General features: G+C 48.0%; 1 protein-coding gene and 1 pseudogene across 2 annotated transcripts; one reads left to right on the top strand and one right to left on the bottom strand.

Annotated features, from left to right (window-relative positions):
* Positions 1–4060: 4060 nt before the first annotated feature.
* On the bottom strand, positions 4061–8754 carry LOC120670465 (T-complex protein 1 subunit epsilon-like). 2 transcript variants are annotated; one of them, XM_039950563.1, is made up of 9 exons: positions 8393–8754; positions 7604–7922; positions 6679–7027; positions 6253–6385; positions 6123–6175; positions 5474–5576; positions 4884–5050; positions 4698–4811; positions 4061–4513 (listed from the first exon to the last, which is right to left on the bottom strand). In XM_039950563.1, exons 1-9 carry the CDS (start codon positions 8589–8591, stop codon positions 4343–4345), a joined length of 1608 nt encoding a protein of 535 aa, XP_039806497.1. In that variant the 5' UTR covers positions 8592–8754; the 3' UTR covers positions 4061–4342. The 2 variants fall into 2 exon arrangements, with proteins under 2 accessions (XP_039806497.1, XP_039806496.1); XM_039950562.1 differs by having other exon boundaries at positions 4698–5050; positions 8393–8732.
* A 4016-nt stretch (positions 8755–12770) lies between these two features.
* Positions 12771–13329, top strand: LOC120669334 (annotated as a pseudogene).
* Positions 13330–14074: the final 745 nt, after the last annotated feature.

Genomic DNA, 14074 nt, shown 5'->3' with positions numbered 1-14074 from the left:
GGCGATCCGGGAGGGGTCACCGGGCTTGCTGGCATTGGGGGCATGAAGGTGTCCCGTGACGACGCCCCCAGCAAGGACATGACGCACTGGACGCAATCGTTGCCGGTCCGGAGTACCGGACATGGTTTTCACCGGGGGACAACCTCCATGCCCAGGACCATAGAGGCCAGGTCGACCCATCATGGCGGACGCCACCAGGGGAGGGCGGGCCGCATCGGCGGACAGCGCAAGGGCGCCGACGCGAGCAGGCCCGGAGGCGGCGTCAGACCCGGAGAACAACGGCACCGGCCGGCGGCCACCGCCCTAGAGACCACTGGCCAGGGGGAACACAGATCCAGGTCAGAGGCAGCCGAATCAGGAGCGCAGAAGCCGGGACGACGATGAGTAGCGCAGATCCGGGGCCGGGGTGGGAGGATCCGGCGAGCAGCCACCGGAAACCGGCATACAATGATGTAGCCGGCGGCCTAGGGTTGGGAGGGGGCGAGTGGCGTGGGAGCGAGCAGGAGGGTGAGGGAGAGGGGGAGCGCGACACCGGGGCTGGCTTCGGCACTGTCGCTAGCCGTCGGCGACGGTGGCCGCCGGAGCACGGGAGGCGGGGGTCGAGGTGGCGTCCGGTGTCGCCCCCCGAGTCGCCATGGAGGGCGACACGGCGTGCATCTATTGATCTAGGCTGTCCTTATAAGAGATAGAAAAATCTCATATTGATACTAATAAACTGTATGTGGATTTGCAATTCTAAGTACGTAGGCCCTCAAGATTTTTGTACAGGACCCTGGTTTTTGCTTTTGCCGGGACGGTCCTGTTGTGCAGCTCCTGGAAAGCTGAAAGTCCAGAAAAATCGAGTTTATATGAAAAGTTGTAAACCTTAGTTTATAAGTTTTCGTAGCTTTTTAAGCTCAAAAAGTTAAATACATCTTCTAAAAGCTAGTGTTGGATTTTTAGAACTAAAAAGCCAGCAGCAGGTTTTTAGAAAAACTCAAAAGCTACAACTCAAACAAATAGACCCTTTTAAGATAAAACTGAAAAGCTCGGCGTCGTGTATCTTGTGACGGGCCGTGGCCCGTGGGCCTGTGGCTACCATCGTTGAGAAAATAATCATGTGTGCCTCTCTGTATCCCAAATCAATGGAATCTCGATCTATATTAGATACTGTTGAACATACAAGTACTACTGTTCAGGCTGGGACTATGCCACAAGGATGTGGACACGGATGTGGTTGTAAAAATTTTGAAACGAAATCTTGTTATTTCGGAGTACTAAGAGCATCTCCAAGAGCTCTTGTATTATGTTAGGTAAATTTGAAGATTATATCCCCTTTGCAAAAATAGAAAACCACTTAATTCCATGGTGTAATCCAAGAGATTATGTAAAACATAATTGCTATATTCAAAACTGATTCTCCTATGCAAGGAATATATTTACCTGGTCATCAACTGAGCAACCACTCTGATTTCTATCCTCAATCCTGGTCACACATCCACAAAAAATATTGACATCATGTTGTATAGTGGACCATCGATTCATTAAAGAGCCTTGTGTACGATCTGACTCGAATGACTTGTTAGCATGGAAATAGTCATGGATTCTTTCCCAATAGGAGGCTTGTGATTGATCAACTCCTCGAATAGGATCCATGCCCACATTTAACCAAGCAGACACAAGCAGTCTGTCCTCATCATCTCTGAAATTTCCATGATCTTGAGACTCTTGTACAAGCAGATTTATGAGGTCGCTGAAATATGACCCTGAACCCATATCACCTGCCACAACAAGAAAATAATTAATCAGATGACCAGCGGCAACAGAGAAGAGGTTAACAGAAAATGTTCCGAGCATGTGGCCTGAGAAGTTATTCAATCAGATGAGGTAATGATCAGGTTCAGTCATACACTCTAAAACATTAGTCTACCATGCATGTCTGGTGAGAGGTAGCTATCTCAGTTGGACATAATTCTGCCTAGTCTGTTTCAGCTTATTAAACCAGATTATCTGTGCATGCTTCGTCCAACCAGACATCTGAGAGCAGCCTAAATACCAGCATCATATACTTAGTGGTATGCCTATATCACCCACTTGGCTGCTACGGTTGTTAAATACTGCCACGCTGTGCCGTGTCTGTTGTGACAGCACGCCTTGCTTCTTGTTTAGCACACTGGCATGTGGCATCTACCGACCAGTTGGCCAGTAACACTGCACCCAACCTGATTGCATAGAGCTTGTCTTCGTCTATCACAGTGTGGTGAGGTCTCAACTTTTAATATGGAGCTAACTGATTCTGCTTCACTAGGATCCCACAGCGTATTGTTGTATTGTGTGTGAACGCTCACGTACAGCGTATTGTTGTATAGTACAATACAGAAACATAACAATCATCTCCAAATCATATGCATATATCAACTGAGCTGAACTTATACGAAGGGGGCTTCAACACATCATCAATACATATCGGTATCGAACTTGTTTGAATAATGTTTCCCAACTTTCCCATAAGTATTTCTTCAAATTCTGAACTAGATATTAAACTTATGAAGTATACAAAAAACATACTGACTATCCTATAAAACATACAAAAAACATAACAATCATATAAAAAACTTATGAAGCATACAAAAAGGCATTGCTGTGTTTCTAATATTCCCTTGAGACCTTCCTGTTCAATTAATGATTGGTTTATTCATTGAATCATGATCAAGACCAGAAACTTCTGACTATCCTCAGTCAAGTGAAGTAAGCTCATTTTCTCTTCTGTGTTATCTTCCCATTCCTTTGGCAGATGACATAGATCTAGTGCAACTAATAATAAGAATATCACAGTCTGTTCAACACTTAGAAACTCTATTCTTACTACTCACTAATTCAGGCATCTCATAAATGTACTGATGTTTTCCTGATGTTCAGATTTTGAAATTGTGCAGGTCGCAGTGGGTGTTTCAAACAATCACAAATTGATACTGAATACTCATAGGCTATTGAATCCAGCATTTTAACCATACCATTCATATGTTAATAATCTAAGAGTATATGGCAGTTTGCACGGAACAAGCATCAGGTACACGGGCAAAACAAGGATAAAGCTGAAATCTCACCACTGCAGCCATCCCGTACGAATTGCTCACCATTGAACAGATCCTCACGCATCTGGCCACTGAAGTTCGATGGCGGATAAGCAAACCCGGGTTCCTCTAGAGGCGTCGAGACAACCGGTGCCGGCGCGAGGAGGGCAGCGCGTGGGAGCAGCACCGCCGTGAGGGCAGCAGGGCGCGGGAGCGGCACCGGCAGAAGGGGGTACAAGCAGCTCGTCGGCGCGTCTCCGGCAGGGCGCGGCCGCTTGAACGTGGCGACAACGAGCGGCGGCGGTGCGAGGAGGCGGGAGTAGCGAGAGGGGGTGGCAGCCGCGCGACAGGGAGGAAGCCGGGAGAGGGGTCGGCGCGAGCGAGAGGGGTCAAGCGCGGGATGGAGCCCCAAAAATGGGCGCGCGGGAGGGCGAGCGCGCGTGCGGGAACGCGAGTAAGCGCGCGGGAATCTCTGATGGCGAGCGGTGGGGGAGGGGCAAACATGGCTACCGGCTTTCACGGGATGAAGGAGGAGAAAGCCAGCGGAGGATTTTAGAAGACCTGTTGGAAGCCGGTTTTTAGCGTCCTTTTCTATTTTTCCAGATACAAAGTCATTTAGAAGACTTGGAGATGCTCTAAATAAAGTCTTGGAGATGCTCTAAATAAAGTCTATTTGCAATTTTTTACACGGATGGATTGTAAATCGCAAGATGAATCTAATGAGCCTAATTAATCAATGATGGATCCATAATTAGCGAATAGTTACTGTAGCATTACTGCTGCAAATCAGAAACTAAGTAGGCTCATTGGATTCATCTCACGATTTACAACTCATCTATGCTAAAAGTTTTGTAAATAGATTTTTTTTAATACTCCATGCATATGTCCAAACGTTCGATGTAATATTTTTGGGTGTGAAGTTTTGAGATTTAAACACAGTCTTACTTTCCGCTGATTGCTTATATTAACCCAGATGCTTTGGAGCCAACCGTAGTAAACAATAGTGATGGCATGGTAACATCGTCCGGGTTCACATCATCTGGAGAACAGGTGTTCGCATTTCGTCACATAACAATATTGATGGTATGGCAACAACCGTCAAATTTACCACAACATAACCATCAGTTTCTGATGACCTCAATAAATTCTTACAGATTTTTAGGATGATTTGGTTCTGGAATAAGCCCCATGAAACAGCATAAATTGAAAATGAGACCCCGTATAGCATGTGGAATGATTCTTTAGATCGTCACCAAGCGCAGCTCCCCTTCTTTCTCAGGCTTCCTTCATCAGTACTCGGATGGCGAGATCACGTCGTCGATCTTGAGAATCATCTTCACCACCTGCGTGGCAAGCAAGATCTGCTGCTGCTTGCCAATCAGAGTCTCAAAGACATTCTGCTCCTTCATGTCATTCATGCCAACATCATTGCAGTCTATGCCGCAGTGGGGGTTGCTCTCCTGGAAAGGTGCAGTCAAGCATATCACTATGATTTACAAATAATATATCTATGCACAGCAAGAATACCATACACTAAAACTAAAAAGAACATAGCTTCTGATCGCACAAGTGCTGAAACGACAACACTAGGCAATCTGACTGGACAAGTGCATGGGAGGACAATGGGTTAGAGAACTCCAATACCTTAACTTGTTGTGCTTTCACAGCAGTTAACGTATCAATGGGCGGCAGACCACTATTTTCTGCTAAGGCTAGTGGAACAGCCTCTAATGCATCAGCAAATGATCTGATAGCATACTGCACAACAAAGAAACAGTCAGAAGGAATTGCATAATTTTTGCAACTACAAGCTCCAAAGTCGACAAACACCTGCTCAACTCCAGGGTGTCGATCAGCAGCAGTTTCAACAGCAATCGAGCAAGATATCTCCACTGAGCCTCCACCATACACGATTGAGTTATTGCGGATTAGATTCCTTGCCACACAAAGAGCATCATGAAGACTGCGCTTGGTCTCCTCAATCATCATTTTGTTTCCTGTACATCAGAGCAGTTAGTTTTGCTGCAGAAACTAAATAGAAAATATCATCAAGCATAGGTGATTATTGAGTTCAGTGCATGATCTCGGTAAGAACTGGAAAGGTTTGTTGTCCTCTAACAAATGAATTGCATATTCTATGTTTCACAGCACAAACTTAAACAATCTGGATTCCTGATGTAGGATTAGCACCAAGAGGCAACAGTTAGTTGAGACAATCTTTGGTAGGACAGTTCAATCAGAATTGTGATATAACTATATAGCATCCACTCTGACAAAAAGATATAATCAATTCCACTTTATTCAGTACAAACTGTGTAGTGCCCAAATTGTATGAAATATTGATGTCATAAAGGAGGTAGACACATGTAATGGTATATGAATGAAAGAATGAAAAAGGAGGTAAGATTGTCAGAACATACCACCACGAATGAAAATAGTTACAGCTCTGGAATTGGCACACTGCTCAATGTAAAGCATCCGGTCCTTGGTTGTTCCAAATGACTTCTCTCTGACTAATCCAGCCTATTGAAGCAGAGTATTGAAAAAAGATTTAACATGTAACTACTTGCAATACAAAAAAGATGAGCGCAGAGTGTTTTTTGTACTGTAGTACTGTAGAAGTGCATCGGTCATTTGAATGGTGTGCTCAAAACAACAAGGCTACACCAAAACAGCTAAGCTACCAAGAGTGCTATAATAACAATATCAAGGTTAATAGATCTTCAATTTATTGGCCAGAGATAAATCAAATTACCTTCATAACTTGCATAAAACACTTAAAAGCCAGCACATATCCTAAAATTTCAGCAATAAAACAATATAACTTTACCATCAAATTAATGAAATTGCTAATTGATAATTATACTTCCTGCCAGAAACAGGAAAGCAGTTTCTTTTTAGGTAGAGGAATATGTCAATACAGTCCCTATCTCCACATATGATTTACCAGCTTTCCAGGTTCATGTACGAAGGCACTAAAAAATGTGTAAGTGAACACCAGTACACCACATCCTTAACCCGTGCATATTCCTTATTACTGAAACAAAAATATGTGCAGAAGATAGATACCTTCCCGAGCTTTTCAGGACTCAGTTCTTGGAATCTCGGAACAATCCGGCCTCCTGCAGTCAGTTTTCAAATATTAGTACTGTCTGCACTAGTCGTCATAGTCAGATAACATTGCAATAAGCATGCGGACCTGTAGCAATGGCAATCAATTCTAATTCAACACCACCAACCCATCTGACAGCTGGCAGATTTCTGTGCATCAAAAGATGATTGGCTTCATCGTCAAAACCCCATTGACATATAACAAGGGTCGCACCAACATCCTACAGAAAATAATATGTGAGAAAAGGCACACCAAATGAAGGCATGAAGCGAATACTTCAGACATGCATAATAACTAAATTAATAATTGCAAGAGGAAGTATTTCAAAATCTATTACAATGCATACAACAAAACCATGGGAAAGAAATGAAAACTAAGCAAAGTAACAACAAAAATTATATAATTTAAGGATCTCAAATAGAGAACAATATGAAAATGTGCATGCACAAAATATTAACACCCAGATACTAAAACCAAGGATACTCCATACTACAAAATAAGTCTAATGTTTACCTTACACTTTTGAACCATTTCATCGAAGTACTTCTGCTCTTGATCGCGCAGGGTCTGGAATTTCTGTACAGTGTCAATGTCAACCTTATGCTTTGTCTTAGGCTTCGGAGGCTCAAATGGGCAAGTCAGGATAGCTATCTTAGCATCCTCAATTCTCTTTGGCATTTGCGGGTGACTCATATCTTTGTCGACAACAATTCCATATATGAGCTCCGTGTCCTCCAGCTTTCCACCAACCTTGCCTTCTACTTTAATTAAATCCAAGTTAACATCCTTCCTCTCCAAATCAGCAACTGCAAGGACAGCTTTGACGGCAATCTCTGCCAGTGCCCGCTTGCAGCGGTTTACACTGTAGAATAAGAGGAATGAATACCATCAGATCTTTTGTTCTGTTTTTGAATCTACTGACAGGGAAATTGCTCTAAAGCAGTATATTTTCTGGCAGATGAACAATCTACAGAAATTTCATACAAGGAGCAGAACTACAGAATTGATAATGATAACGTTGTAAAATGAAAGAGACAAGTGTTCCTTTTTTTCATTATAGACCATAAAAATTGAGGGATTGGGAGCAAGATACATATCGTACAGAACATGTTACTATGCATATGAATCAGTGAACTGTAGAATGTGGGAACCAATACAATCTATTATCCTATTTCTGGTAGGTCAACACAAATAAAAGATGAGGAAACAAGAAAAAAAGTTTTATGTCACATCCTTGGATACCAAAAGTTTTTTATTTCAAGGAGAAACAAGTTAAAATTCATGTTCCCCTGAGAACCTATTCATATGCAGAAATTACTGGATGAGCCTCTAAGCAATACCATTATAAGCCATAATTAAGAGTTTAAGACAAATTCTGTCCCATAAGGTTGACTGATTGAACAGAATTTACCATATTCATGCTGAGTTTCTGACTTACATCTTTGATGACAGTGTCGTCATGCAGGTCTGAACCAGGGGTTCTATATTGTCCGCACTGAACTCAAACTTTTGGGAGATACGCTCAAGGTGATCAAAAGCTATCCTTGATGCCATCTCATAACCTTCAGCAACCCTTAATGGGTGAATGCCACGTTCCAGAAGTTTCTCAGCCTGCTCTAGGAGAGCCCCTGCCATGACCACCACCCCAGTGGTACCATCCCCGATTTCATAGTCTTGACTGCAGGACAGCTCCACCATCAGTTTCGCAATCTGGTTGTCAACATCCATCTGCTCCAGGATCGTGGCGCCATCATTTGCTGACAATTTAGAAGGCAGCAACTTCAGTGAGCAGAGTATCAGAAGTACCAATGAGCAGCAAGATGGCTTATAAATGTATAACTGCAACATGAACTTCCAAAGCATGAAACTAGATATCCAGATAAACGTGCCCTGTCCAAACCTATCCATGCGAATCTTATAGACTAAAGAAGAAGATAAACAGGGCACCTCACTTCAGCACTGCAGCAGCAAAAGGAGCACATTCCACACCAATTCCTAGATCAACCAACAATTTCCTTCCCCGCACGATTGAATCTGCAGCTCAACACGAGCGACTGTCCCGCGAAAGGGTATATCTCAAGACACGACCCCGCCACTCGAAAACCCTAGGCCTCAAAACACTACCGCTTCACCTACGCAGACGATGCAAGGGCTCCCAGATCCCGGCACCCAAACCCGCACCACGACCAGCGCACATCCACAACGAAGAAGCGGAGCAGATGCGTACTGATGGTGACGTCGCCGTCGGGGGACTGGAGCATCTTGTCCATGCCCTTGGGCCCGAGCGAGGTGCGGAGGATCCGCGCGACGGCCTTGCCCGCGGCGATGTTGGCCTTCTGCGCGTCGAGCCCGCGCAGGCGCGTCTTCTTCTCCTGCTCCCTGAGGATGATGAAGGGCCGCCCGAACTCGTCGAAGGCGAGCGCCATGGCCGCCGCTCGCGCGGAGGGCGCGCTCCCAGAAGGGCCCGGATCAGCGGATCGGACGGCGGCGGCGGAGCGGGGTGGAGTGCGGCGGCGGGAGTGTGGCGGTGTTTCTAGACGGCGCGGGGCGAGGGTTCCGCTTCTTCTTCCTCGGGTCCTCCAAAACCCTCTTCCTCGCTGGGTGATTGGGCTGGCCCATTTACCATTCTGAGCCCACTGTCTACTTAAACCCAGCCCAACATCACCGGCCCGCCCGAAGCCATCCGTTAAACCCTCCCGCCGCTCCCTGCGGCCGCCTCCGGTCTCCGCCGCTCCGCCGGTGGCGGCGGCCTGGACGAGCGGTCACCGTCAAACCCTCCTGGGCGGCGATGGCCTGGACCCTCCATGGTAGAATTTACCTGCCCTTTCCCACAAAAAAATTTACCTGCCGTCCTGTTTTTATTTGCATTTGGGGTGATGCGAGTCGGTGCTGGTCGCGTGATTCAGATTAATTAATTGCCTTGCTTGCTGCCGAGGCGTCCAGGTTGAAAATTTGCCCGGAATTTTTTTAGGTCCTATACCAGAGTACAAACTGTAGTATCTGAACTCACATGTAGGCGCACACCACACATACCCACTCACATCTCACTCAACACAAGAGAGTTAAGATCTACAAACTATTCTCTATTTGTTTATGTGCAAAACACGGTCGGATGAGGGCCACCTATCTGAACTCACATGTAGATGCACACCACACATATCCACTCACACCTCACTCAACACCACCGTACAAGAGAGTTAAGATCTACAACCTATTCTCTATTGTTGCGTATTTATGTGCAAAACACGGTCGAATGAGGACCACTTGTACCTGAAAGAAATAGGGAAAACCTGGTGAGAATCGCGGGCCGAGCAAGGCTCGAACCCGCGACCGGCGGCTCGTGCCACTCGAGCCTTACCGTCCGAGCTAACGCGCGTTCTCAAATTTGCCCGGAATTGGTTGATCCGATCCTCGTCGCCGCCGCCGCCGACGCCACTGCCGTGCCGATGGAGAGGAAGCCAGCAGTCTACAGGCTACAGCAACCTCGTAAGCACCGCTCCCCCTCTGCGTTTTCCTCCGCTCGTCTCGATTCCGGCCAATGGCATATTGTTTTTTTTTTGCTCTAGAGAAAGAGGCGATTCCTCTGCGTTTTCCTCCGCTCGTCTCGATTCCGGCCAATGGCATATTGTTTTTTTTTGCTCTAGAGAAAGAGGCGATTCATTGTTGAAATTGACTCATGACCAGTGACTATGGTCATAAATGCCGACCGGACACTAGCAGAAAAAGGACAAACAAGGATTTGTGTCACTGCCTCTTGGTTGTACCGTCAAAATCTTTGTCTTGACACTTGCGTGGTGCTGCATTTTGTCGGAGGTCATTCTCTTGACCATTATTAGCTTATTATATTGTTTACGGTGGCCCTCCTCTCAGAGACTCAAAACATGAAACTGACTAGCCACTTCGAACTTCAGTTTAGGTTAAACTACATAGAAGCATGGATAATGTGTTCAGCAAGACAGCAATGGCTTTGGATATTCCCCATCTATCTTGGTTGTTGGTTGTAATTTTCTAGCACATGATTTTGGGTTATATAGTCTAATCTTTTTTTGTGAGAGGATCTACAATCTAAATATTACACAATACTCAAACTGGAACATTTCTTGATGTGAGGCTCTGTAAAAACATTATTGTGAACGCAGAAATCACTCAAGCATACATTAACGGAGGCCCTGTTTGGCTTGGAAAAGTCTCTAGCCCCTCCAAGTCCCTGGGGCTAAACAAAAGTCTCACCTTGTTTGGTTTCAATAATTGAAAGGACTAAATCTCATTAAATAGAGTATACAAAAGACCTCTTTACCCTTTTCTCCCTGCATGCGTCCAAACGGGATTTCGAAATGGAGGGGAGGGAGCGGCGATACGCTGGGCTAGCTCTCCGGCGGGAGCGCCCCCGCCCCGGCGGCCCACAGCGGGGGCGAAGAGGAGGCGGAGGAGTCGCGGTCGGGGTTGGCGGCCCCCGCGGCGCGCGGCGGGGAGGAGGATCCGCAGCGCTCGGCTCCGGCGTCGGCCACACCCGCGGGGGCGGGCGCAGGTCTGGGGGCGGCTTGCCAGGCCTGGCGGCCTTGGCGCCGCCCCTCGCCGGCTTGATGGGGCGGGGCGGCGGCGCGCGGACGGCGGCGGCGTTGGCGGCAAGCTCCCCGAGCACCACCCGCTTGCGCTTGGTGGGGGGACGCCGGCGGCGGCCTCGGCCGCGTGGTTAGCGGCGGATCGGGTGAGCCGGGGCCCCGCGGCTGCCGCCGTCGCCGCGGCGGGGGTGGTGGTGGCGGCAGCGGAGATCTAGGCGGCGAAGAGGGGCACGGGTGGGGAGAGGACGGGGAGCCAGACGTTGTGGATGAGGAGGGGCTTCCGCGTCGGGGTGGGAGAGGGGCGGACCGGGTAGGGTAGGGGGAAGTAGGTGGAAATATAGCCTAAAAGGCTCAAAAACTCCTCATGAAGGTCTTCTTCAGGAAAAGCCTCTACTCCAAAAAAGTCCTTAAAAATCGCATCCTGTGTGGTTTAAAAGTACCATAAATCCCAAGGACTTCTACAAAAGTCTCTCAAACCAAACAGGATCTGAGTTATTCTTTTCTAAGCCTTACTGGAACATAGTCTTGTGCTGATTTTGTTGGAAACTTTACTTCAATGGCAATGGTTATTATCTCTATTTGTTAAAGATAAGCTGTTTTCAATCCTTATGTGTTTCGACAGAATTTCCGAACTGTGCTAGCTCAAGCTCAAGGGTTCAACATAGTTCTCATAAGAACTAAACTAAATCAAATTGTGCCAGCATAGCCTCGGTCAAAGTTGAATTATGAACACGTCATTCTCAAAGCATAGTGATTGATTGATAACTCACCGGCAGTAAATTTAGGGGGTGTTTAGAAACAAGGACTTCAAAAAAGTCCTAGAGACTTTTTAGTATTTAGAAGTATTAAATAAATATTAATTATAAAACTAACTGCAGAACACTGGGGCTAAATTGCGAGACGAATCTAATGAGGTATCTTAATCTATGATTAGCGAATGGTACTGTAGCATCACTGTAGCAAATTATGAATTAATTAGGCTCATTAGATTCGTCTCGCGAAAAAGCACTCAGCTGTCAAAAAACATTTATAAACAGATTTTATTTAATATTATAAAATAGTAAGATTTCTTTTAATGTGATAGAGACTTTAAAAAAAAAGTCTAGGAGCCAAACAAAACCTTACTGTCTTGTCACCAAATTTACAGCGAGAATTTACAGTCGCTGATGAACATGAAGCAATAATGCGGCACGGAGCCCCAAGTCCTTCAAATCTCTGCACAGATGCGAGGGAGCAGCCTAGGACCCGTAGGCTGCTGGCAAACAGGTAATTCGCCTTCTTGCAGTGGATTTCCTCCGCAGCTGTGTTTAGATCCGCAAAATAGTGGTAAAAAAAGTGACATCAGATATTATAGCACACTATAATATTTTTCGTTTTTTTATAATTATTGTCCTACCATGATCTAATTAAACTAAAAAAATTCGTCTCATCGTGTACATCAAAACTATGCAATTAATTTTTTTTATTTACCTATATTTAATGCTCCATATATAAAAAAATTTGATGTGATAAATAAATAGTGAAGTTTGAAGAGAGATATTTTGGAATAAACACAGCCGATGTGCTCCATCGCAATGCCATCCATGTCCATGCGCACACCAGCCACCAGTATGCATGCCCTTGCATGCTCTTCGACTATTCCTGAATAGTCATCTAACAACAACTGTTTCTGAATAGTGTTCCTTCCCCCATTTAGACTAACTTCAACAAAGCAATGCAAAAGCAAAAATGCTCTATGCACAGTACTTTTGCGTTGAAAAAACAGCTCCAACAGGCAGCTCAAACGCGACAGGCATTTTGCCTCCACCTCCCACCGCGACGCAAAACTGCGTCGCCTCTCTCCATCGAGGCAAATCGTTCCCTTCTCTCTCTCCTCCATCCGGCGGCTCCCTGCTCGCCGGCCTTGGTGACTGCGGGGACGAAGGGAGGCCCCGCCCCCTGCGCCACCGCGGCGGCCGCCGAGGCCGCGGCCGACAGAGAGAAGCAGAAGCCGTCGCTCGATGGCGCCCACCTCCCCTCGCCGGTGCCGTGTGTCCACGCCCGCCCTGCCCACCTCAACCTCCCATGCCGGAGCGCCGCCACATCGCCGGAGATCCGCCGTACTGGTGATCCCCGGAGCAGACGCGATGGACCGCCTCCTGCTCTCCCGCCCACCCCTCCCCGTCGCAGCCCACGCTGCTGTGGGCGCGAACGGCGACCTCCAAGAGCTCGACGTCCTTTGGCCCGCCAGCGCCTCCGCCTCGCCCGCGGTTAGACTCGGCCTCCTCGCCACGCTCCCGGAGGACGAGGGCAAAAAGAAGAAGCGCGACGCGGGCGGGGGCAGGGGCGGGGGGCCGCCCGATCCGCGGCGCGCCCCGTCCCGGAGGCCGCTGGGCTGGCCGCGTCCGGGATTGCGAGGTCGGCGCTGGTGCGGATTCCGTCGGAGCCAGCGCGGAGGGGGAGGTGGGATCAGGCCGGCGCGGGGAGGACGCCGGGGAGGCCATGGTCGGCGAGCGCGAGGAGATCCGACGGAGGGCGCGCGGACGGACGGAGGGCGCCGCGAACGGAGGTGGCTGGCGGCGGAGGACAGAGGAGGCACGACGAGGAGGCCGAGGCCGGATGAGGAGGTGGCCGCGCGCTCGCCCCGGCTGTGCCACTCGACGCCGCGCCGTGGGCTCGCCGCGGCAGCGCCCCTCGACGCCGCGTGCTCGCCGCCGCCGTGCCACTCGCTCGACGCCGCGCTGCGCTTTTGCCGCTCGTCCCGCGGCCCCACGCCGGATCTGGTAGGGAGGGCGCCACGGCCGCCGGCGGCAGCGTGAGGAGAGGGAAGGGCTCGCCGGATGCGGGGCGCAGCGGGAGGGGCAGCATTTTGCGTCGGGTCTGTTGGAGACCGATAATTTTTGCCTGCTCCATCTTAGTACTGTAGACGAGACAAAATCCCAAATACCTTTCCATTTTGCACTACATTGTTGGAGTCAGTTTTACAACATGCAACTTCTCTCGAGTTCTTCCAGGCATATTCGCCTGGCAAACAAATATTTAAATGTGCATACATGTTACAGTTTGGATTTTGTTAGATCAAAGTCCATGTGAAGCAGTAGCATTTTCAGATAACACCATAGATAAAATGCAGCTTTTACCATCAGCTTGGCCGGTGGCAGCATGCCGGTGAGCCAGTGTCTGAGGACGGAGGGGTGATGCTGGAGGGAGAGAAGGAGCGGAATGGGGAGGGCGAGGGCCCGAACGAAAACTACCGGCTGCTGCTGCCGCTGCTGCAGACCTGCAGCTGCAGAGAGAGCAGGACCCATGTCTCTACTGCTGCTCTCTTCCCAAGGAGAAAAGGGAGAACGGACTTCCTTGATTTTGGA

The sequence above is a fragment of the Panicum virgatum genome, chromosome 4N, assembly GCF_016808335.1.
Source record: "Panicum virgatum strain AP13 chromosome 4N, P.virgatum_v5, whole genome shotgun sequence".
NCBI classification, from domain to species: domain Eukaryota; kingdom Viridiplantae; phylum Streptophyta; class Magnoliopsida; order Poales; family Poaceae; genus Panicum; species Panicum virgatum.
The sequence above is the reverse complement of the archived record's forward strand: the minus strand, read 5'-3'. Positions and strand labels throughout refer to the sequence as shown.

What these genes read in the sequence shown, in the direction of transcription:
- LOC120670465 (XM_039950562.1), bottom strand. Translation starts at nt 8,591, where the DNA reads ATGGCGCTCGCCTTCGACGAGTTCGGGCGGCCCTTCATCATCCTCAGG. An exon ending in AAATGGTTCAAAAGTGTAAG is followed by an intron (nt 6,386 to 6,678) that starts GTAAACATTAGA and finishes TATTTTCTGTAG; the next exon opens with GATGTTGGTGCGACCCTTGT. An exon ending in ATTGATTGCCATTGCTACAG is followed by an intron (nt 6,176 to 6,252) that starts GTCCGCATGCTT and finishes AACTGACTGCAG; the next exon opens with GAGGCCGGATTGTTCCGAGA.